Source organism: Pyrenophora tritici-repentis, chromosome 2 (assembly GCF_003171515.1).
Source record: "Pyrenophora tritici-repentis strain M4 chromosome 2, whole genome shotgun sequence".
NCBI lineage: Eukaryota > Fungi > Ascomycota > Dothideomycetes > Pleosporales > Pleosporaceae > Pyrenophora > Pyrenophora tritici-repentis.
In genome coordinates, this window is record NC_089391.1 from 1,376,914 (window position 1) to 1,399,966 (window position 23,053).

The 23,053-nt window shown below is 51.0% G+C and overlaps 10 protein-coding genes across 10 annotated transcripts; 7 read left to right on the top strand and 3 right to left on the bottom strand.

Annotated features, from left to right (window-relative positions):
- Positions 1-30: 30 nt before the first annotated feature.
- On the top strand, positions 31-954 carry PtrM4_059910 (NhoA, Arylamine N-acetyltransferase; the record flags this gene model as incomplete). Its single annotated transcript, XM_001932763.1, has 1 exon — positions 31-954. One exon carries the CDS (start codon positions 31-33, stop codon positions 952-954), a length of 924 nt encoding a protein of 307 aa, XP_001932798.1.
- Positions 955-1,061: 107 nt separating this feature from the next.
- PtrM4_059920 (uncharacterized protein) lies at positions 1,062-1,523 on the bottom strand (the record flags this gene model as incomplete). The annotated part of the gene is made up of 4 exons (XM_066105471.1): positions 1,062-1,082; positions 1,138-1,232; positions 1,330-1,426; positions 1,476-1,523. 4 exons carry the CDS (start codon positions 1,521-1,523, stop codon positions 1,062-1,064), a joined length of 261 nt encoding a protein of 86 aa, XP_065964098.1.
- A 586-nt stretch (positions 1,524-2,109) lies between these two features.
- Positions 2,110-5,250, top strand: PtrM4_059930 (SAS2, Histone acetyltransferase (MYST family); the record flags this gene model as incomplete). The annotated part of the gene is made up of 7 exons (XM_066105472.1): positions 2,110-2,239; positions 2,336-2,531; positions 2,580-2,659; positions 2,715-2,762; positions 2,808-3,928; positions 3,974-5,218; positions 5,245-5,250. The coding sequence occupies 7 exons, from the start codon at positions 2,110-2,112 to the stop codon at positions 5,248-5,250; spliced, it is 2,826 nt and encodes a 941-aa protein (XP_065964099.1).
- A 2,780-nt stretch (positions 5,251-8,030) lies between these two features.
- On the bottom strand, positions 8,031-8,587 carry PtrM4_059940 (uncharacterized protein; the record flags this gene model as incomplete). Its single annotated transcript, XM_066105473.1, has 2 exons — positions 8,031-8,047; positions 8,143-8,587. 2 exons carry the CDS (start codon positions 8,585-8,587, stop codon positions 8,031-8,033), a joined length of 462 nt encoding a protein of 153 aa, XP_065964100.1.
- A 3,677-nt stretch (positions 8,588-12,264) lies between these two features.
- PtrM4_059950 (CypX, Cytochrome P450) lies at positions 12,265-14,041 on the bottom strand (the record flags this gene model as incomplete). The annotated part of the gene is made up of 4 exons (XM_066105474.1): positions 12,265-12,410; positions 12,491-12,531; positions 12,579-13,640; positions 13,695-14,041. 4 exons carry the CDS (start codon positions 14,039-14,041, stop codon positions 12,265-12,267), a joined length of 1,596 nt encoding a protein of 531 aa, XP_065964101.1.
- Positions 14,042-16,150: 2,109 nt separating this feature from the next.
- PtrM4_059960 (uncharacterized protein) lies at positions 16,151-16,662 on the top strand (the record flags this gene model as incomplete). The annotated part of the gene is made up of 2 exons (XM_066105475.1): positions 16,151-16,486; positions 16,624-16,662. 2 exons carry the CDS (start codon positions 16,151-16,153, stop codon positions 16,660-16,662), a joined length of 375 nt encoding a protein of 124 aa, XP_065964102.1.
- Positions 16,663-16,858: 196 nt separating this feature from the next.
- Positions 16,859-19,423, top strand: PtrM4_059970 (uncharacterized protein; the record flags this gene model as incomplete). Its single annotated transcript, XM_066105476.1, has 1 exon — positions 16,859-19,423. The coding sequence occupies one exon, from the start codon at positions 16,859-16,861 to the stop codon at positions 19,421-19,423; it is 2,565 nt and encodes an 854-aa protein (XP_065964103.1).
- A 266-nt stretch (positions 19,424-19,689) lies between these two features.
- PtrM4_059980 (uncharacterized protein) lies at positions 19,690-20,598 on the top strand (the record flags this gene model as incomplete). Its single annotated transcript, XM_066105477.1, has 1 exon — positions 19,690-20,598. The coding sequence occupies one exon, from the start codon at positions 19,690-19,692 to the stop codon at positions 20,596-20,598; it is 909 nt and encodes a 302-aa protein (XP_065964104.1).
- A 65-nt stretch (positions 20,599-20,663) lies between these two features.
- On the top strand, positions 20,664-21,038 carry PtrM4_059990 (uncharacterized protein; the record flags this gene model as incomplete). Its single annotated transcript, XM_066105478.1, has 1 exon — positions 20,664-21,038. One exon carries the CDS (start codon positions 20,664-20,666, stop codon positions 21,036-21,038), a length of 375 nt encoding a protein of 124 aa, XP_065964105.1.
- A 446-nt stretch (positions 21,039-21,484) lies between these two features.
- Positions 21,485-23,032, top strand: PtrM4_060000 (uncharacterized protein; the record flags this gene model as incomplete). Its single annotated transcript, XM_066105479.1, has 1 exon — positions 21,485-23,032. One exon carries the CDS (start codon positions 21,485-21,487, stop codon positions 23,030-23,032), a length of 1,548 nt encoding a protein of 515 aa, XP_065964106.1.
- Positions 23,033-23,053: the final 21 nt, after the last annotated feature.

Genomic DNA, 23,053 nt, shown 5'->3' on the forward strand with positions numbered 1-23,053 from the left:
GCATTACGCCCCTATCGATAAAACCTCATCATGAGTGCACACGCGTCCTATTTCCCAGACCAGATTGCAAACTACTTTGATCGTCTGGGGCTACCTGAGGAAACCCGGAAATATAATGTTAGTTGTTTGAGTCCAAACGACGCTCTGGAATACTTGGCCCTGCTTCAGAAGCTGCAGCTCGCAGCGATACCCTTTGAAAATATATCCCTGCACTATTCTGCACATCGTTCGATATCAATACACCCCGAAGAGGTGTTTAGGAAGATCATTAGCAATGGCAATGGTCGCGGAGGTTATTGCATGGAGAACAACCTGCTCTTTGGCACCCTACTGTATTCACTCGGCTTCACCATGTACTCTGGAGGCTGTCGGGTCCAGGGCAGCGACAGTTTGGGGGGATGGTCGCATATGGTCAATTTTGTCACCATTGGCAACATCAAGTACTATGTTGATGTGGGTTTTGGGGCCGATGGGCCTATCATCCCTATGCCGCTGGACCGCTCCGGAACAGTCCAGAAGCATATCAAGCCTGCATCGGCACGGCTTGAGTGGAAGAACATCCCGGGCAACAGAGACCCGAACCAGCGACTCTGGGTCTATGAATATCGTAGAGACAACGATATGGAGTGGGAAATGAAGACCATCTTTACTGAACTCGAATTCCTGCCCAGAGACTATGAAGTCATGAACTACTTCACCAGCACGAACCAGCGGACCTTTTTCACGCAAATGGTAGTAGCTGACAAGAAGATCTTGGGCGAAGATGGGGAGTTGATAGGGAAGATGAGTCTGGCAGCCGCCTCTATGAAGTGGCTTGTCAATGGTAAGAAGACTAAGGAGCTCGAGTTTAAGAGCGACGCAGAGAGGCTAGAGGCGCTGGAAAAGCACTTTGGAATGAAGTTGGGACAGGCGGAGCGCGAGGGTATTGCAGGACTTCCGTCAGAGATCAAGTAGATGTAAAAGATGGAAACATTCATCGATTGCTTGCTGTCTACGCTGTATGATAAGCGCATTGGTTGGTATTTGGACAGATAGCCTTGAATATGCGGGATATCGCGTCTTTAGATGAACCGTTCCTCGCACTGGACATGGTTAGTACTACTACTGGCCCGTATTACCCGCCATTGCCATACGTACCCTCCATGGGTTGTTGAGTTCGAAACCTTCCGGGGCTACCGGCTTGTCCGTCTGTCCGCGCATGAAGCCAGTCAGGCGGCGGTCGCGTTCCATCACTGGAGTGTGTAAGTAGGCGCATGAGGTCATCACAGAGCGGTCGTACTTTGCTATACACCTGTTAGCCGCTGTTCCACGCATCTTTAGCGCTATAACTCACCCTATCCCACTGATCGATGCCCCTCCGCGTCTTCTTTCCTCCGTTCTGCATCTCCTTGAGCTTTCCGACAGACACGGCGCTGAAAGCGAAGAACTACACCCGCATTAGCCCGGTCCCGCATCGCCTCGGGACAATTACTCACGCCCGTCATAATGGCATAAGGCAGCAGAGCCTCGAATGGGACGCCCATGGTTGCGGTAGTGTATCCAGTTGCTGTGGTGTTGCGGGGTGGGTGGTCGTGAAGGGCGGCTAGCTAGACGTGCTGTCGGCGTGAGGTGAGTGCGGCCGTGCGTGCGTCTTGGCTTCCCCGACCTACGCAAAGGGTGCCAGTTTAGACGACGAGAGAGCACCGCCAACGCCGTTTCCTGGCGAGCTGCAATTATATCTGGTGTCGCCCAGTGCTATACTTTCATACGAGTCGCGAATGCCGATGCCCTCGCCCCTCAGCTCCGCGGAATAATTGCGCACGTCGCCATCGCGCACCTCCACCTTCCCCACAACATCCGCCAACGCGACTTGGAGCCCGCAGCGACTCACCAGGGCAATTCATCGCTGCAGAAAGCAGAATCACCATCTAATCAGGCAAAAGAGACGTTTGGGTCTTCACGGGTCACGGCAACGCGCTATACCACGGCCGACGCGCTCACCAATACTGCGGGAAGGAGCACCCGTGTCCACTACCACTCGCGCCACCGACCTGACAAGGTCAATACTATACCCGTGCTGCGACAGTGGCTTATTTTGCCTCCAAGGTGGCCTCTGCCGTCAACTTCGCCATGGCGGAGCTCATGGGCCAAACCGCGAGCAACGCCGAGATGGAGGACATCGACGCGGACGGCGAGTACGAAATGGACGATGTCGAGTACGAACACGCCCTTCCTGCTGAAGTCGCGCCAGATGCCGACGGTCATACCACCGACGCTGAGGGTTCCGACGTGGACGCCGAGGGTGAAGAGGTCGACGACGAGGACGAAGCCGAGCCGGTTGGCGCTGTCAAGATAGCGCTACGTAGGGTTGCTACCTCAGACGAGGAAGAGGACTACGAGGGCGACGATGCAGCTAGGGAATCTTCGGATGCCAAGTCCAGCGACGGTGAGGTGTCGAGCAGCGCTGATTCTGAAGAAGAAAACCAGTGGCAGGCGAGCGTAGACGGCGAGGAGGACGAGGTTATCAAGTCGTCCAACCCCAATGTATGCGTGTAAGTACGCCTAGGGAATTTGAGAGAACATTAAACTAACTCCAACAGATACTGCAGACAGGACGAGGATAATGATCCAAGCCCGGAATTCGAAGAGTATCTCTCATGTGCGGTATGTGGGGACAATGGTGAGTAGTTTACAGAATGTTTGACTCTGTGGTAGCTGACATGTTGTTCCTGCAGCACATCGGCAATGCGCCCGTGACGCTAAAACGCTTAGTCCCGATGACAGTATGTTGACCCGTATTCCACCCTAACTGTACTGACAGCTTCTAGATGCCAAGCGCTGGCGCTGCACAGAGTGTGTCAACAACTTTCCAACTGAAGACGAGGAGGAAGAAGAGCCCTCTGCTCGTCGGAGGCGTTCGTCTCAGAACAAACTGACCAAAGAGTTGCTCCCTTCACATCGTGGAGTTGACCCAGAAGGACATTCAATCTTCAAGGAGCTCATCCTTCCCGATGAAGCAGAAGATGGCGTACGTTCGTTGCGCAAACGTAAGACTTCGCATGAAACAGAAACACCGATGCCGTCAAGGCAAACACGGAAAAAGCGGAGACCTTCTGAAGCAACCAACTCGGGTGCAGAACCATCAATACCTGCAGTCTCTCCTAGACCCCCTTCTAGAAGTGTGCGTAGTGTTCGTAGCGTCATGGACGGTCATGAAAGTGGTGCCGAGGCTGAACACACTGGATCAGACCGCGAAGGCACTCGTCTACGGCCAGCGCGAGCACGTCGTGGACAGCCTAAGAGAACTGACAAACGACCACTGGCCTGGATAGAAGAGGCTCAGGGTCAAAGTTTGATCATTGCATTCCATCTTAATAACGAGAAAGTTCAGAAGATTGTCACATCAAAGCCTAAGAAGAAGATTGTCCTGCCTACCAGAGAACAGGAACGACAAGAGCGACGACGTCAAAGAGATCGGGAACGTCGCGAGAGGAATCGCCGCGCTGCACAAGAAGCACGAGGCTCACCAGACATTCCACATTACCCGACAATACATGTCCAGCACCCTACGCCTTTCGCCGGGTTTACCGACAGAGAGCCAGATGAGACCAAGGTTAAGCCCTATGGCGGTGTGCTCTCCGAGGCTGATGCCGATACCTCCAAGACTTACCCCTCACAAGCAGACAGGAAGCGATTTGACGATGCCAGGATCAAGGCTGAAGAGGAATGGAGAGAGAAGCAGGCTGCACTGTATCCGCCAGAGGCAGGGCGGTCACACAAGCAAGCAGCTACCGCTAGCAAAATCAAATGCGTCAACTTTGGAGGCTGGGAGATCGATACCTGGCATGCTGCACCATATCCAGAGGAGTACAGCAAGAATCGGGTGCTCTACATTTGCGAGTTCTGTCTTAAGTACATGAACTCGGACTACGTTGCATGGAGGCACAAGGTATGGAGATCAAGTTTGCTTAATGACTATAACTAACAGACACAGCTCAAGTGCCCGGCAAAACATCCCCCAGGCGACGAGATCTACCGTGATGGCCGATATTCCTTCTTTGAGGTTGATGGAAGGAAGAATCCCGTCTACTGCCAGAATCTCTGCCTTCTTGCCAAACTCTTCCTCGGCTCCAAAACGCTATACTACGATGTCGAGCCCTTTTTGTTCTACGTTATGACCGAGAACGATAACTTTGGCTGTCATTTTGTCGGCTACTTCTCCAAGGAAAAGCGGCCGAGCTCGCTTAACAACGTCTCCTGCATTCTGGTTTTGCCCATACACATGCGCAAGGGCTACGGACAGTACCTGATTGAGTTTTCTTACCTCCTTACCCGTGTCGAGCGTAAGACCGGCAGTCCCGAAAAACCACTCAGTGACATGGGTCTTGTGAGTTATCGCAAGTACTGGCGGTTGGTCTTGTGTGAGGAGTTGCTGCAACAAAAGGCGGCGATCAGTATCTCGGCCATATCAGATCGCACAGGTATGACGCCAGACGACATCGTATCTGCGTTGGAAGGTCTGCGGGCTCTTGTACGCGATCCCGTCACAAAGAAGTACGCGCTACGGCTCGACCTTGACTACTTCAAGTCGTACATTGAAAAGTGCAACGCTGCCGGCAATCCGAAGATTAACCCCGAATGCCTCATCTGGACTCCCTATGTCATGGGTCGACTTGGGCAGTATGAAGACGGTCCCGCCTTGCAGACAGTGCAACAGCGCGATGAGGTCGAGGAGGAAGAGAAACCTGTGCCCGAAGAAGGCGTGCAGATGGGCAAGGCAAAAGCAAACGGCACCGGTGATGAAGCCGATCCCTTTGGGCCCATACCAACAGCCGAAGAGTCTGTCAACGGCGGCTCACCCGCACCCGGTACCCCAGTCCCCAACGGCTCTACCGTAGCGCTCGCTGGATCACACATGGATGAGCCCGCCATTCCCCCCTCCCGCTACGAGATCTTTCCCCCTGTTCCTGGCCAGCCCGCGCAAAGAAGACGACCCGGCCGCCCCTTTGGCTCTCGCCGCCGAACCAGCACCCCAAACCGCGTCCGCAACACTGCACTCTCCATCCACACCGCCCCCGTCTCCAAGATTCAGCTCTCTCCCAGCCGTGGCGCAAAGAACCTCATGTCGCACTCTGCACCAAACGGTGCCCTCACACCCGGCACCATCTCACTCCGCCGCACGCGCAGCCGACTCGGTGAAAGCGTCACGAATGGCGATGATGTCGAGGACGGCGGCGCGGTCAAGGCCGTGCTTACGAATGGTAGACGTAGCACTCGTAGCTCGGCTAGCTCGCGCGGTAGCATCGATCTCAAGGGTAAAGGCAAAGCGCTGCCGATTGAAGAGGAACACGATGAAGATGTTGACGCCGATGCGGATGGGGACTACGATGAGGAAGAGGGAGATATGGATATTGATGCTGAGGGTGAGGAGGACGATGATGTTATCATGGCTGATGCTTGATCGGTTATCAAGCTAGTGTATACTCCACTTTGCAGTGTTGAACGTAAGGGGTGGATGGCGTGTCTGTTCTTCTTCTTCTTTTCTTCTTACGTTCAGACACGGAACTTTGTTGAGCGTTTTGTTCAACTTTTTTTTTCTCGTTTCATTCCGTTGGTGGTATCTTCTCCCCCCATCTTCTTCTTCTTTTATGTGTCTTCTTTCATACTCTTCTACGCAGCATCACGGAGATACCTCGGGAATTATGGGATGGGGATATGCACAATCAGGGCGTTTTGTTCCTTGTTTTGCTTTGCTCTGCTTTGCCAAGGGATATGCTTTTCTCTCTTAAACCAAATCTTATCTGTTTAATCATGTGGATCTTGAATGACTGACTGCCTGACTAGGTGTGCTTGTGTCAACTCTTGTCTGTTGTGTGGTGATGTGGTTGTGATTCTAGGAGTTGAATGAGACATTGGAGTAAGCTTTGTCTTGATTGAGAAGGTACCAGGATAGCCAGACACGAGTGACTATATCGTCAAGACGCGCTTGCTTGACTGTGCCGTTACTAATGGTGTTTGCAAGCTGGGGACTCCAGAACTTGTTGCCCTGGGTGAGGATGGGATCGAGAGGCTACACGAGTGCGCATCCTCGATGCTCAGGGATGTGTATGTAAGGCTCGTGAGCTACACGGGCAAGGTGTGAGGGTTTGATAGTGTAGTTTGATAACGTATGATTGCAGGGCTTGTATGGAGAGGGGGAGACGGTGAGGGAGGTGAGGGAGGTGAGGTATAGTAGAGGTCTGCTGGTAGATGTAAGTGTTTTTGATAGGTTGTGTTGAAGCTTAGCATATCAGTGTCTAAAGTCCCTCTATGCATGTCCTTCTCATGTTTAGTGGTGAATGTGATGAAGAGCTTTTGTTGTTTACATTACGCGATGCAGATTTTTCACACGCGACGTGATAGTGAGTAAAACATATATATCATACCCCCTAACACATCTTAAGCAGTCAGTAAGCGTCATAGGAATACTGTGACTTACCAAGTATAAGGTGTTGATGGTATATGTAAATGATGTCGATGCTTAGCAGCAGATTTCCACAACACAGATTTGTTGTAACAACAATGTAAGAGTAAAAGGTGTCATCCCAACACCTCACCTACCTTCTCATACTACTGTCACAAATCCTGCATTATGAAAGTCTGCTACTACGCAACGACACCACTTCTTCACATGAATAAGCGTCATAGATGAGAAAAGCAAAGTCATTACCTATCCTACAGTCTCGAATGCCACAACCCGTGGTTACCATCCTACCCTACCTCTCATGCAAACCCAGCGGTTCGATAGATCGATTCCATGTACCTTTTGAAAGAAAAAGGGGGGGCTGGATTACCAAGGACGCCGTGGCTGAAACAAGGACTGTGGTTAACGTGCCATGGGAATGGGATTTCGAAACCAAGGGATGAAACGGGGTGTGAGGCCCAGGGTAACGGAAAACACCCCTTTCTCTGCTGCCTCCGCGGTACCGTGTTCTTTGTTCTTTATGCCATGTGCGTTACTTTATGTAGGTAACCATGGGGTTGGATAAAAAAATCATTATATATATGGGGGCCCTCTCCTTCTCCCACGTAGTTTCTTTCATTCATCCCCACTTGAGTTGGGGTAACAGCAACGTGGCGCGCTTGACACGATACCCATGGGATGTCGTCTCCACATGATTACACACCCTCATCCCACATATATGTATCTTCTCTGGTGTAGCTTTACAATGTCAGCCACGGCTCTTCCTCCACGCCCATATCCTTCATGCTACGTAGTCTCCGCGGTACTACATATCCTCACCAAATACCTACACCCATTTCCCATCGAGTCTCGCCATGGTACTAAATACTCTCACTCCACCCACACATCTTCTTCCCATGTATCCTCCACGACCCCTCGTACACACATCACACCGCACACATGATCATAACAGCAAAACAGAGGACTTGCACACAAGGTGTTGAATTAAGCGTATGAGAAAGCTACGCATGGTAATACCAATACCAATTGGTCGTGAAACCCCCCATAAACTCCCGCATGCAGACGATGCGCTCTCGCTAATGCTGCCAAATCTAACACCTCCCAAACCCCTTAACGCCATATCAAACGCCCCCACCCTAACGCCAGCCTGCCTTATGATTGCCATGCGTTTATATCGGGGTAATCTGTCGGCCCTGTCGGTGGCCACGTCCACTGGTCGCCTATCTGATGAGGGTAGGTCTGTTGTGGATGCTGTGGATGCTGTGGCTGCTGTGGCTGTGTATGTTGCGGATGCTGTGGTTGCTGCTGTGGATGTAATTGCTGCTGTGGATGTAATTGCTGCTGTGGATGTAGTTGCTGCTGTGGATGTAGTTGCTGCTGTGGATGTAGTTGCTGCTGTGGGTGCAGTTGCTGTTGTGGATGGTGCTGCAGATGGTGCTGTGGTTGGTAGTGTGGATGGGGTTGTGATTGGGAATACGGTTGCGGCATCGTATCTCGCGGCAGGACCATTTGCTGCAGGGGCATGGCAGTCTGAAGAGGTCCCTGGATGTTGGGCTGGATGTCGGGCGTAACTGGGCTGTCGTAGAGCTCAGTGCGCATCCGCTTCTGCGGCGGATAGTCAAATTCCGACATTTGAGGGGCGGTGGATGATGGATCGACCGGTTCGTCATCATCATGCCGGCGCTTAGTGCTCAGCATACCGCCCTTTTCCTTGCGCAGGCGGAGACGCACACCTTGGTCGGAAAAGGACCTTGAAAGGTGAGTGGATTCCTCAAGGCCCTTGAAGTCTTTAGAGGCCGTGACCTCGAAGGGATCTGTCAAGATAAAGCCGAGATTTTGGACTGCTGATCCTGTATCGTACATAGGCTCTGGTGCTACCTCGTAGAGGGTCATGCAGAGCCTAAACTTGCCTACGATCTTGACAGATATATCGCCGAAGATGAAGTAGGCGCCCTCTTCATTTTTGATTGGGTCTTTAAGACGATGAAGAGAAGAAACCAGTGTACCTGTTAGTGACTTCATTGTAGATGTCTGAACAGGCCCCTTCTTGTCACTGGTCCAGAGAGATATTGAGCCAAAAATGTAAGGGTTTTGAAGGTATTGTTGGCCTGGATCCTCATGAGAGTTGACCTGAAGCTGGAACATTGGTGGTGGGTCTAGAGGCTTCCTGGACTTCTCTTTCCCCTGAACAGTTACAAGGCCGTGTTTAGGGTGCTGGCGAACCAAGAGTTTGCATGACCTATGATTCAAGGGCCCAACTGTAGGTACTGTTGGATACAGATAAGATGGCATAGGCGCTGCGATGTGGTAAGGATTTGACATGGCTGGAGAGGATTTGCGGTGGATTCAGAACCTTGTAGGTGCTTAGTCGTAGATCGCGGTCGAGAACAAATCTTCTCTGGTTGTGGTAGTCTTGCGTGTGGTTGAGAATGCAAGGAGAAGAGTAGTAGCTGGATCGTTTGTAATACCTATGTTAGTAGTATGTACGGGAAGAGAATGGGAGATGGTTCAGAAACAGCTGGGTTTTGAAACGCACCTCTGTTGCCCGTGCGCGCTTAGCGTAGTTCGGACGTTGAGCGGCCTAGCCTATAGAACAAAGGGGAGCTTGAACTTGGTAATGTAGAACCATGGATACAGTTTTGTGATGTAAAACGCTCAAATGTAGTGGTAATAGGCGACGAATAAGCGGGCAAAGGCCAGTTTCAGCGGGGCCTGAACCGTAGAAATTGGAATTTCAATAGCTATGACTGCTGGAATGAAGGTGACTCGTCTTGTACGTCCAGTAAAAGACTGAGGCTTAGCGGTAAAGAATACGTTGCCGTTGTCGATGGGGTAATGAAGCTCTTGGGAATCCGCGCTATTGGAATAGCTCGTACAGGAAGGGACTGGTGCTTGAGTCTTCAACGGGGCCGGAGTGAGTAGAAGGCGCGGTGGGGGTGCAGAAAGACTGTTCGGTCCACACTCAGCAGCCAAAGCAACAGTCGTAGTGTCCAGGCAGCGATGGTCGCGCCCGAGTCTTGCAGCCTGCAGTCTCCAGAAGACCGTGGTGAAGGTCAAGTTTCGGCAGCTCGAGGTGGGTCGGTCGGAACTGAGATAGTTCGGAACTGCAGCGCCGTGGGCGGCAGCAATAGTTGTATGTGTGCAGAAGCACTTTGGAATGGAGTTCAGGACTGACCAAGGGTTGTTTTGGAGCAATAGCTCGGTACTAAGGTAATAGAGCGAGGATGGCCCATGCACCCGAACGACCAGGCCAGGCCAGCACAGCTGCAGCAGACTGGGGTAGCACGGCGGCCGACTTGGCTCAATCCAACGGCAGTCCCAGGTTCTGATCGGGCGCTGTCCAAGGAAACGAACGGGCGACCCGGTCGCATGCGACGGCAGAGGGGACTACGCTAAGCCAAACTCTGAATTTAGCCATTGAGAACTACTTTAGTTGAAAGAGCGTGTATAACAGCCCCACTGGCGCTCATTCCATAGCCCGTCCACCCGGGAGAGGTCGAGGTCGACTCGGACTGCAAATCAAAGGCTCGATTTGGCTGGCGGAACCCAATACAGTTCCCGGAGCACGTCTATGTACGCACATGGCGGCTTTCACACAACCTCTTCCTTGGTGTCACGGCGGCTCTCGGGACGTGCCTCAGGACTCGAGGCTTGAACTGACAGGCCGACACTTGCACGCATACGAGCAATGAACAAAAGGTTAGGCTACCCTACCTAGTACCTAGCCTAGTCACTTCTTTTGTCAACTGGCTCTAGAACAAGCGTGGGCGTGCAGCCATGACACGGGAAGGTTGCACAACAAGTGAACTACAGCATTGGCCGTGGTGTCGTTTGCTGGCGTCGACGACGATGCAAGTGAGGATGATCGCCGTCGCTATGTCGCCGTGGCTGGCGGATTTCTGCAGGGATCTAACCAGAGCTTTGGAGCTACGACCGCCACGCGCCCTGTTCGCTTGATGAATTCTACGATGTTACACTCTCATATACAACCCCGGTCGCCTCCCCTTTAGCCACCATCTTCCAGTAAGTGAGCCGTGTGCGGGCGTCCTGCGAAACCGCTAGCTCGGCAATCTGGTGCTATACCCAGCCATGGCCTTAGTATGAACGCTGTCAGATAACCGTCGGACGCGTCAAGGCACCACCATCTGCCTGCGACGTTGTTGCTTGTTGAGCCCTACGACTGATCTCCAAAACGTCAGGGCGGCTGTCCGACAAGCGCTGTGCCTTGGGATAGGACTGCAGACCGCCATTGGCGCCCTTGATATGGCAAATATTGTCCCAACATCCGCCTTATATGCGCTTAATTTACTTTTTCGTCTTCCCACCCATCTCGGCCTTCAGGAACATCGACTGCCGTCAAGCGTGAGCTTCACCACGCACTACATCTCATCAATAGAGCGCGGCCCTGTATGTCATCAACGATTCGGAGTACTGTATCCGATCCCGTCCTAGGATGCAACTTGACGGCATAATCGTCCTGTAAAAGGCCGAAGACTTAACAGCGCTTGTATACAATATGGATAGCTTCCGGCTTTAAAGCTTGTTGCCCCATCCATGGATGTGGGGTATAGTATAGTTTGCGAAGCCTCGTGAACGCCCTTCCCTGCCTTGTGTTTGAAAGATACAGCTCTTTTGTGACCACAGTATGGTTCCGTTGAACCGTACACGGCGGGTACAATGGTTGCCGGAATGCCTGCCATATTTTGAACTGCCGCAAGACTACTAATTGTCGGCCAGGCCCAAATCACGCACTGCAGAATGACCTGGGAGCTCACTAGAGTAACTCAACCCTGACTCACTTTGATCGATCCAGATTCTGCGCGCCTCATGCTTCTACTGCTAGAGCTCCGGTAACCCTCCCGCCAGCCCCTCCTGCGAGCTACCTGGAGCTACCGCGACCACCGACTTCGGCTTCGTTGCCGTACCATACCAACTCAACCTCGAACATCATCAGCATACTCTCTAATCTTGCTCTCACCGGTCGCAGCCGGCACTTGATTCCGACCATGTATCACGACAGTGCTCGCCTGCCCTGGAAACCACACATTAGGATACTCGCATATTCAGCTGCAATAGGATCGGGCCCACAAACGCTCGTACGCCTCCACAATTTACCCCCACATTCTGCGTAACGCTTGTTTCGTGCTCATGACGACCTAGCAATCCGATTGCGAGCTCCATCCAAGCCACAGGCCACTGATATCCTCACTTACAGCTGAAAGCAACGGTTGAATACGGCGAACTGATCCCATCACTTCTTTGAGGCGGGCCTTATGCGAGTCGAGTCATCTATGATGTATATGCGCACCTTATCACTGGCTACGCAGATCACCGCGATCCTTGGCCAAGGGGTTGGTGCATAACCGGTGTCAAGCAGGCTCAGGACGTCGAGAGCTCGATTGGCTGATGAGCTTTGCAGACAGAACTACAACTTATCCTCGTTGGGGCTAGTAAGCTAGTTGCCTGCAGCTCGTAGCAGCTGATCGGGGTGTTTACGGAAAAAGCACTTCCTCAAGCACCTTCAATTTCGGTAAAAGGGTCGAAAGCGACACCACACCACCACCACAGTCGAAAGTTTAAGAGTCTATTTGCGGTCTCGAGTGTTGGACGTGAGTTTTCTACAAGTGGCCTAACCATCTCTACACCCTAGACAGGTTGAAGCAGCCACATGCTTTCGAAAATCGCCGTCCAGGTCCCGCTGCCAACCTTTCTTTTCTTTGATGTGACTTCCCGCTGATCGGTGGACGCACGTGCTACAGGGCGCTTGGTTTCTTCTTGCAAAGTGGAGAGGAGGGTCCAACAAGATTGCGTCATCCAGGCCTTTATTCCTGAGACAACTTCTGGAGCCTTACGATGAGCTTTTCACTCTTTGGCGGCGCAGTATACGAGTCCATTTGCTCGATACCCGCATCATCGACGATGGAAGTGCTGTAGCTCGAATACAGCGCAGCAACGATGTACTTCATCTCTGTAACACGTCAGTACTGGCGTCCCGGCTGCTTGCAGAAGCCAAAGTATACTCCCGTAAAGAACCTGGCAAGCACTTACGGTACACCGCCAGATGGCTCCCAACGCACATACGGCCGCCGCTGCGCATGGTAAGTGAGAGATCTTGGCTTTGAGCAATGCAACTGACCTCCCAAAGGCCCAAAACCATCGGCTCTCCATATCCTTCCGCTTCTCGCCGCCGAGCTTGTCCATGTCTAGCCACCGCTCTGGCCTCCACTCGTTCGCGCGCTCAAACACCTCTTCGTTTAGATGCAACAGGCCTGCGCTTGCGCTTACCCGCACTCCCCCGGGAACATAATATGATGCTTCCTCGGGCCCTAGATGGCAGCCCTGAAGGGGAGTAAATCGCGGTTGTGGGCCTGGGATGGCAGAGTGAAGACGCAGGGTCTCCCATATAACCGCGTGCAAGAAGGGCAAGCTGTCCACTGTCTTCGGGTCCGGCAGCTGTGGTGCAGAGGACGGTACAAGGCGCGGGGACAGACTGAGGAGCTCGTGCTGAAGACGGGCCTGAACATCAGGGTGTTGTGACAGCTCATGGACGACGTAGGTCAGTGTGATTCCAGACGTATCGAAGCCAGCTGCTAGGTGATCCAGCACCTCACTCGCGATCGCCTTGTCCAATCCATCTTCCTTGACAGACTGCTTAGCCATGCTCTGTTGCAGCTGCTGATACACCACGGGCCGGTCTTGGACATCTGCAGCACCGGCGATCACGACCGCACCGGCGCTCTCGCACATGTTTACCGTCCACTCCTCGATCTCACCGTTTGCTACATCGACCCATTTTGGCGTCAACCGGTAGTTCAACCATTTCTCTACAAAAGCACTGAGTCTCGGGAACTCTTGAGGCCAGAAATTGAACGATCGGCGCGAGTTGTACAAGTCCAGGAACCAGGCCAACTGCTGGCCGTCGTCAATAAGGTTTGAACCTGCCTTGAGGCCGAAGATGTAACACGTCACAATATCCATGGTCGTTGCGCTAAGCAGGGAGTACATGTTCAGTATGCCTTTGTCTGGTTCGGAAAAGGTTCGCTCTAAGAACGGCAGGAAGCGTCTGTAGACTATGTTCGACGCCTGGGCCAGCAATGCATCGCTTGCCGTGACGTGTGACTTGCTGTAAATGTTGCTTAACATTCGTTTTCTCTGCGAGTGCGGTTTGTTGCTGCCAGTGGAGAACATGTTGTCGACGCTGCAACCATGTCTTGTCAATACACGCTCGTTTCGTCATGCAGCCAGTGCTCACCCTCCATAGTTTGAAAAGAAAGAATACCAATTGTATCCATCTCTAGCACACACTTTCTCAAACCCTCCTGCGTAAACGTCTCGAATTCCTCCTTTGACGCCGTTGACACTGATCTCGCGTGGTCCCAGGCACACGATCGGACCTAGACGGTCGTGTGCTGCCTTGAGCGTCGTATTCTCAACGCCCCGCCATCGCACAGCGTGTATCCAGAGCGACGTGAAATGCGCAAGCGGATGTGCAGCAGGTACCTTGCGCAATGGGTTGCGGAGATACTCGACGACCAGGCTGGTAACGAGGAGTAGAACAACGACTCCGACGGAGGAGAAAGACGACAAGGTGAAGAGCATGGTGGTGTCGCAACGTTGCGTCGTGCAACACGCCTCTCGTCTCAGCAAAAGCAAGCAATTGGCAATTTAAGCCACCAGATTATATCAGAGAAAAGAAATGAAGGGCTTCGCACCTTGCTCACCCGCGCGCCCTATGTCGGGAACGACAGCTCGTCGTTACTCCGCCCGCACTAGCAACCACGAACCCCACATGGCAGCAGTACACAGTGACGCACTGAGCAGCACATCTTACCTACCCAACCTAGGCAAGTATAACCCCACAGCAGCGCGCATCGCATTCAGATTTGCTTATCTCTTGATCGCCCCGAGTGATTCCCGCTCCTAGCTGTGAATGCGCGCACTATCCCTAGTCGGGCTAGAGAAACATACCGTGGCTTGCTGTGGCTGAGAAGGCGCCACATTCGTTGGTTCTTCGAAGCCTCACGCCCCACTCGTCCATCCACTTCCACCGGCGCCCCCCGTCGACGGTGGAGGAAGAAGAGATTGTGCAACATGTTTGGAGTGGCGAGGGCTGTGCAAGGATGTTGTACTTTTTTTGTTCTAGGGCTTTATTTAGATTTCTAGAATAGGGGGGGGAGGCATTGGACGGATTGGGACAATGGGTTGGGCGTTGGTGATCGAATTGGGAATGGTAGGGCTGTAGGGCAGATATTTCGACTGTGAATTTTGTTCAATATGAAGATTTATGTTGATGAAAAAAGGGGGGTATATGTGTTTTGAGCAGGTATAGACCACGTCGGGGAAGATGGTATATGCTAAGTGAGCAGGTATAGCCTTTTCTTGTACAAATGGGGGACCGGACTGTTAGGAATACGGGCTTTTCTCTACATATAATAGGGTACGACAACCAATAGGGAAACAGACTATTATACGGCCGGACTGAGTGCCTAGGATGAGGTAGGGCACAATGGCGAGAACTGTGAACAAGTCTGGACCAACACGAGAGCACCATGTTTGCGAGGATCTCAGTAAAGACTGCCGAGCCTGAAGAGTCCCGAGGTCTCATAGGCTTACTGAAGCTGTCTGTCTGCTGTGATGGTGATGTATGGGATGAGTATTCCAGGTGCCATGGAGTCTACGTAGTTGGTATAAGTATAAAATACGTCTTCTTTGCGGTACCGGGGAGTATACTGTATATTCATCCTTTCCCTGCGATGGAGGTTGCGCGTTGCTGAAATGATCGCTTCGCGGAAGCAAGGAGGTGCCGTTGATGAGGCGGACAGATGTTTGTGCGGAGTTTTGTTAGGGAGTGCCAATTTAGAACTCCCTAAGATCTTTGGTCCTGTATAGTTATTAATCTGCTTTATAATTATTAAGACCTTGAACTCTCCTTAACTATATAAATACTCTACATCTTCAACTCCTGGTTCACCATCATCGGCACGTCACCTACCTACAGTCAACGTTGCGAAACCAAGTTCGAACAAGCTTATTGTGTGCTAGAGGCTGCCCTACCTACGCACATTTACTAAGTGAAAACTATTACTTACTAAGTACAAAGTGTTAGATAACGCCTTAACTACTTTTTATATTACTGTTAACTGTTAAGAATATGTTAGGTTCAGTCCAGGTCGGCGAGGTGAGGTTCGTGGAGTAAGCCCGAGCAGAAGGACCGACGCGGAATGATGATCTGTCATGTACGTCCTAAGATCATCATAACAACAAGTAGATAGAACAATAGCTCTTAGTGAAGTTCAATCCAATACAGGGTTACCTTTCGTACCTCTACTCGGTCGCCTATGGTAGTCATACCACCAGAGGAGACCTTGTTCTAACAGGTTATGAGCCCGGTTGCCTAACCCAACGTTATTGTTTTCAAACACCTACCCGAGTCACGAAGGACTCAGATTCAAGAAGGAATCAAAACATCCACCCAAGTCACGAAGGACTTAGATCAAGAAGGAATCAGAAAAGAAAAGAAGTCGTGTACAACGCGTTAACACGCAATCACACTTAAAACACGTCTACACCGAGAACCGATAACGACCGCAGAATAACCGCATCGCCCGCATCGCCTGTATCGCCCGCATCGCCCGCATCACCTACACTCTTAGCATCATACCACGTACCTTGCTCGCATAATAGTCTCACCAACTCAAAACACACAAGATGGCTGTAGAGAAGGAAGAATGGAAGATTCCCCAACTTACAGCTGAAAACCACGATACTTGGTTCCGCCGAAACAAGGTCAAGCTTAAGGGGAAGAAAGTCTTCTATGTCTGCGAGAAAAACCTGGTACAGCACTGCCAAATAGCAATAGCCGGTGAACTAACGGAGGCTATGGAAGAGTTGGAAATTGCTGAAGCAGACAAGCATACTAAGATCCGCGTCAACATTGAAAAAAGAGACAAGTACCTAGAAGATGAAGCCACTGCAATCGATCTCTTGTTTCGGTCGCTTACTGAAGATGACCAAGCCCTTATTGACAGACTTTCCAAAAAGCAAGTTGACTTGGATTACTTGCTTGACTTGCTTGGTTTAAACCAAGCAAGCAAGTCAAGTAAGAGCTGGGCAGCTAAGCAAGCAAGTCAAGTCAAGATACTTTGCTTGCTTGGCTTACTTGGTTTACTTGGTTGTTTTAGCGTTACTGTGATGAGGGTGCTAAAACTGCTGTACGGTAGATGTCGCGATGGTTTTGAAGTGTTGCAGTTGCCTCGGTTGAGTCCCAAACAGGCTAAGCGGCTATCAAATAACGTTAGCCTTAGTCTAGCGCATTGCTCCAATCTCGACGTACGCCTGTCTAGAAGCCTATCGCAATGCAGTATCCCCTATAGCAACGCGTTTTCCAGTGATTTATACTGCCCTGATACCCCCAATATGGCCAAACGTCGCCTACCACAAACTTCTGCTCGGAGCAAACGTACGAAAGTAGCCGCTGCCACCAACAACGTCGCCTCAACTCCTGAGGCTTCACCTGAGCCTGCATCTAAGCCTGCATCTAAGCCTAGACCTCAGCGTCGATCACCTCGCAAAACCCTAGCTGCCGCAAGCCAGGCTAACGCCTCGCCGCCAATACCTACCTTCGAGTTGCAGTTCTTAGAGTCGCAGGCGGAGGCTGAGATTGTCGCGCCCACCGAGGGCAGCCGAGCTGGCACGGTGGCTACAACTGAGGCTGGAGAGGGTGGTCAGGATGAGACAAACAGCGCACTAGTTGAGAACTTTGACGGCATTGACTGGGCACGTTTACCTGATTTTATCAAGCCATTGGCGCGTTCTAAGCGCCCAAAAAGTTGGATCTTTCAGTATGGCTACCGCGTTGTTGAGCGCCATGCTACATCTCGAATCTGGTTTGTGTGCAAGTACTGCCATGTACACAAAACTATCGACGCTGGCCGTGGTGGTTTGTTTAACATTACTCAGGCTACAACCTCAGCAGCCACCCATCTCAGCCAACCAAAGCCTGGCCACAACCTTACGAAAGATGGCCCAAAGTTAGCGCAGAGAGCTCGAGGCCAGCTGTCGTTGCGGCAAGCTTTTGACGCTGGTTTAGACGTACAACAAAACACTGCTAACGCGTTTGGAAACTTCGACGTAGAGGGCTTTCGAACAGCCACTGTCATGTGGCTTGTTAACCGAAACCACCCGCTCAGCGAACTTACGACGCCTGATTTTAGAGAGATGATGAGATTTGCCAACCCAGAGGCAGAGGCAGCGTTGTGGGTAAGTAATACCAGCGTTTCTACCTTTGTGATGAGGTTGTTCCGGTCTATACGACCGCAAGTTATCGACACCCTGTCAGGCTCAGTAAGCAAAATACACGTAAGCTTTGATGGCTGGACAACAAAGGGTGGTAAACGTGGCTTCTTTGGAGTAGTCGCTCACTTTGCCGACGCAGCTGGAATAATACGAGACTTACCAATCGATCTGCCTGAGCTCGCTGGCGCCCACACCGGTGAGGCTATTGCCAAAGCTATCTCGACGACGCTCTCAGCATACGGAATAACAAGCGACCGATTAGGCTATTTTGTACTCGACAACGCTACCAACAACGACACTGCGATCGCCGCGCTCGCGCGCGAGTACGAATTTGAGTCCGCTCACCGGCGCCTCCGCTGCAGTTGTCACACGCTTAACCTCATCGGCCAGGCTATTATATTTGGCACCAACAAAGACGCCTACGGCAACACTCAAGAGCAGTACAATACCGAGGAGCAGTATATGCGAGAGTGGCGGAAAGATGGCCCTATTGGAGTGCTAGTTGACGTCATCAACTATATCAAAACGCCGCAACAGTACGAGCTTTTTCGTGGCTACCAGCGCCTTGCCAACAACAACCTGCCTGCTGAAGGGCGTCTCAAAGTACTCGAGCCAGTCAAGCCTGTCGTCACTCGCTGGAACTCATACTATGCTGCTTTTGAGCGCGCTACCAAGCTTCAAGCCGCGTATAACTTGTACGCTGAGCATCATATCAATAGGGTTATCCTTGAAGATGCGCACGCTGCGCAGCGGAATAATAAGCGGCCCGACGCCCCAAACTGGATGAGATCAACTGGGCTCCGAGCTGCTGACTGGGCGGTGATTGCAGAGTACCAGGACTGCTTAGAGCCGCTCAAGTACGCCACAAAACGCCTCGAGGGACGCTCTAAGGATGGCAAATACGGCGCAATCTATGAGGTTATACCCGTTTTTGAGTACGTACTCAGCAAGCTTGAGGCCCGGGCGCGCCCGTTCGAGCACGTCGACTTCAACGCTCATGCCGAGGCTCCAGAGGATCACCTCAACGTCAACCTCCGCGCCGCGTGGAGCAAAGCCAACGACTACTACAACAAGCTCGACGACTCGCCCGCTTACTACGCCGCTGTTTGCCTACACCCGTACTACAAGAACTACTGCGATGTGGCGTGGGCAGACAAAGCTGATTGGCTTACTAGTGCCAAAGCGTCGTTCCAACAGCTTTGGGCGGCATACAAACCTCAACGAGCACGCCAGCGGTATACAACTGCGCCGAGTAGCAACAACATAGACGAGGCAATTATTGCTATACTTAGCCGCAACAATGACCGAGAGGCTCCACTTGACGAGTTTGAGCGCTGGAAAACACAAGAGCCGCAGTGGACGCAGGAGCAGTACAACGCAGATGGAAATCCTGTCCAATACTGGATACAACTACTGCCGAAATACCCGCATTTAGCGCAGTTTGCAATCGATATCATGACTATCCCAGCATCAAGCAGCGACTGTGAGCGCCTCTTCAGTGAGCTTGGCGACCTTCTTGAACCTAAACGACGTGCTCTGGGCAGTGAGCTACTCGCAGCTCTTCAATTAGTAAGGTCATGGGTGCGAGCTGGTTATAAACCGTACAACTGTAGCGAGGCTAAGCTTTCAGATGAGCAGCTTGTAGGAGATTACAACATACTAGAGTGGAACACTGAGTTTTGGTAATTTGTATGTAGCTTAATCTCTTTGTAGTAGTCAAGTAATCCAAGTACTTGCAAGTAATACAAGCAAGTCAAGCAAGTAAAAAAATCACCCCAAGCAAGTCAAGTAAAGCCTATGTTTGAACCAAGCAAGTCAAGTTTAGAGCGGTGACTTGCTTTACTTGCTTGTTGGAAAGTCTGCTTATTGACGAATACGACACTGCCTTCCAGTTCTGGGCCTACCTACAAAAGAAGTACACCCAAACTGACGCCACAACCGCCAACATTTACATGACCAGAATTCAAACGTTCACATTCAATCCTGGGAACACAATTGTTGGATCATGGGAAAAGCTAAAGGAATACCGACGCAAACTCGTAGCAGCAGACGCTGACACCAACGGAGCTTACAAGGACTCTGCACTACTACTCGTTCTTATTAGATCACTCCCGAAAGAATTTAAGACTACGATTGACACCTTAAACGCCCAACTTAACCTTACGGTTGAACAGAAACTTAAGTTTCTGGAAGAGAAGGAGGTTCGAGACCAGCAAGACGCCGACGAAAAAGCTCTCCCAGCATTCCGGAAGACGGAGAAGTATGTTCCGCCTTACAAGCGCCGAAATCACAAGAGCTCACCACTATCGTCTGACTCCGAATCTGGTACTAAGTTTATGGTCCAATGCTTCCTTTGTGACGGAGCCCATGGCGTACGAGACTGTCCAAGACGTGAGAGAGCTCGAAAGCTCCTTAAGGAATACGACGCTAAGAAATCATCTAAGCCGCCTATTAAGACACTCAAGCAAAGGAATTCTCACAAAAAGACTGGCAAAGCATATGGAGCCGAAGAAGTCAATTCAGAGTCAGATGAATTATCCGAGACCTCAGACTCTGAACCCGAGGAAATTGAGACATGCCGTCTCTCAAAAGACATTGTCGGTAAGGCCTCTCCATCTACTTGGGCTGCCGACACTGGCGCCTCCTCCCACATGTCTGACCAACCCTCATTGTTTAGACGAATGATCAAGATCAAGCGAAGACTAGTTCGGGTTGGAGGGGAGAATTATATGCAGACTGGAAAGGAGAAGCTCAAGTGGTGTGTAAAGACGGATCGTCGACATGGTTGTCAGAAGTACTGCTTGTACCTAACCTTGGAGTCAATTTGTTATCAGGGAGAAGAATTTGCGCAGCAGGCCTGAAGGGTCGTTTCAATTCACACGTACTATGCTTCAAACTAGGAAAGGAGATCATTATTAAAGCAACTATGGACGACGGCCTCTACGTAGTGTCACACATTGCCGATGGATACCACGAGACAGCATTCCTAGGCACGGAACCCCATACACCAGTTAAGAGCGAGCTTAAGGTTAATGAAAAGGAGAGATACCTGCTGTATCACAGACGTTTCGCACACCTAGGACCTACAAAGATTGCCAAACTCCACGAAGTTACAACTCTCCAGAAGAAGATTCAAGTTCCAGAGAAGATTGAAATCTGCGAAGTGTGTTCCCTGACAAAGATGAAGAACAGCATCCCTAAGCAGCTAAGAGAGCACAAGGCCACGAAGCTAGCCTTAGTACAGTTTGACATTGCTGGACCCTTTCCCACAGTCCGCAACAATCAATTAAGTGGGTCCTAGAAGGTTCAGATTGGATTGATTGATTACCGCTTTAAGCCTAGTAGTTACCTATAGGAGTTTAAGCCCTACCTAGATAGGTAAGTGGGTCTAGGAGAGTGACCGGATTGAATTGATTGTTGCGGAGTCTACCCTTTCCAACATCTCTACGAGGAAACAGGTGGTTCCTCCAAATTATTGATAGCTACACGCGGAAAAACTGGGTTATCCCGCTGAAGAAAAAGGGAGACGCACAACGGGAACTCCGAATCTGGAAGACCTTTGTAGAACATCAAACTGGCGAGAAAGTCAAAGCTGCTGGAACCGACAATGCACCAGAACTTCTACAGCAAGCTGAGGAATGGAGAGTTACACAAGGCGTGGAAATTCAGCCTACAACAATTGCTTCCTCACACCAGAATGGACCAGCCGAGCGAAACATCCAAACTGCTGAAGCTGATATGAGAGCAATGTTGAAAGACGCTGGTTTACCAATTGAGTTTTGGGATGAAGCTGTCGAAGCAGACGCATACCTACGCAACCGTACAAACACAGGACCTATGATCAATGGAAAGCAAGTCAGTCCTGAAGAGGCATTCACAGGAACGAAACCATCCATTGACCACATCCGTGTATGGGGGAGCAAATGCTATTCGTACATCAACCCTAAAACGATTCCAGCAGACCAACGACATGACAAGCTCGTGGACCGTGGCAGAATTGGAGTATTTATGGGATATTCTGAGACAACAAATAAGCAGTTCAAGTTCTATTCGCCAGAGCTTGGATACACCTCAAGGACAAGCCGATTGTCAGTGGACGAATACACCCCTGGAGGGAAAGTTGAACTACGACTGCGAAACATACCAGCTGGACCACAAGGAACGCAGAATACGATGCCAGACCGAAAACCAAGAGGAAGACCTAGGAAGGATCTAGAATTATCTCCTGCCGAACGAATGGAACCAACTCCTACCGAACGAATGGAACCATCTCCTGCAGAACCAATGGAACCATCTCCTACCGAACCAATGGAACCATCTCCTGCAGAACCAATAGAACCAGTTTCCGAGAACCTAATGGAACCATCTTCGGCAGAGCTAACTCATGAACCAGTGAAGCGTCACAGAGGAAGACCAAGGAGGCTAACTACTATTCCTCCTACTGCACCATCTGATGAGCGGGTTCCTAATCTTGTGAACGAAGAGGGGCCCGAAGAACTGTGTACCCAGTCTGTACGAGAAAAGGAGATTCCACGATACTTCACTAGACAAGCCAAACGGAAGAGGTCTAACGAAGAGATTGTTGAGGACGAGAGATTTAGCAAGATCGTTAAAGCTATGCTAGCCCAAGTTGGCCTTACAGAAGAGCAAACACGACTATCTGAGAAGGCTTTCGCAGCAACCGAGATCGCAGGAATCCAGATCCCCCAGACACACGAGCAAGCTATCAACGACCCAAAGTATGGAAAGCAATGGAAAGCAGCAATACTTGAAGAGATAATCGCGTTAATAGAGAATCGAACCTGGGAGGAAGTTCCAAAGCCAAAAGACGCGAACATGGTTGATTCAAAGTGGGTTTTTACAGTCAAAACGAATCTCGACGGGACTGTTGAGAGGTTTAAGGCACGCCTTGTGGCAAGAGGTTTTACGCAAGCACACGGAACAGACTACAACGAGACTTTTGCCCCGACAGTCCGCATGGACACCTTACGTCTGTTTATGGCCACTGTCGCAGCGGAAAACCTGGAATGTTTCCACTTTGACATTAAGAATGCATTCACAGAGTCGCACTTGAAGGAAGAGATCTTTCTTAAGCAACCCCAAGGAGTAGAAGTCAAAAAAGGATACGTCCTTAGAGTTCTCCGCAGCTTATACGGACTCAAACAGGCTGCTCGCGACTGGAACTTGTTGATAAACACAGATGTCAATGAGCAAGCTGAGCGAGCTCAGCCAATTGGCTTGCTCAGCCAATTGAGCGGAGGCCAGCAGCTCGCTCGGCTCGCTCGGATTGGCTGAAACAGGGCTGTCAGCTCGCTC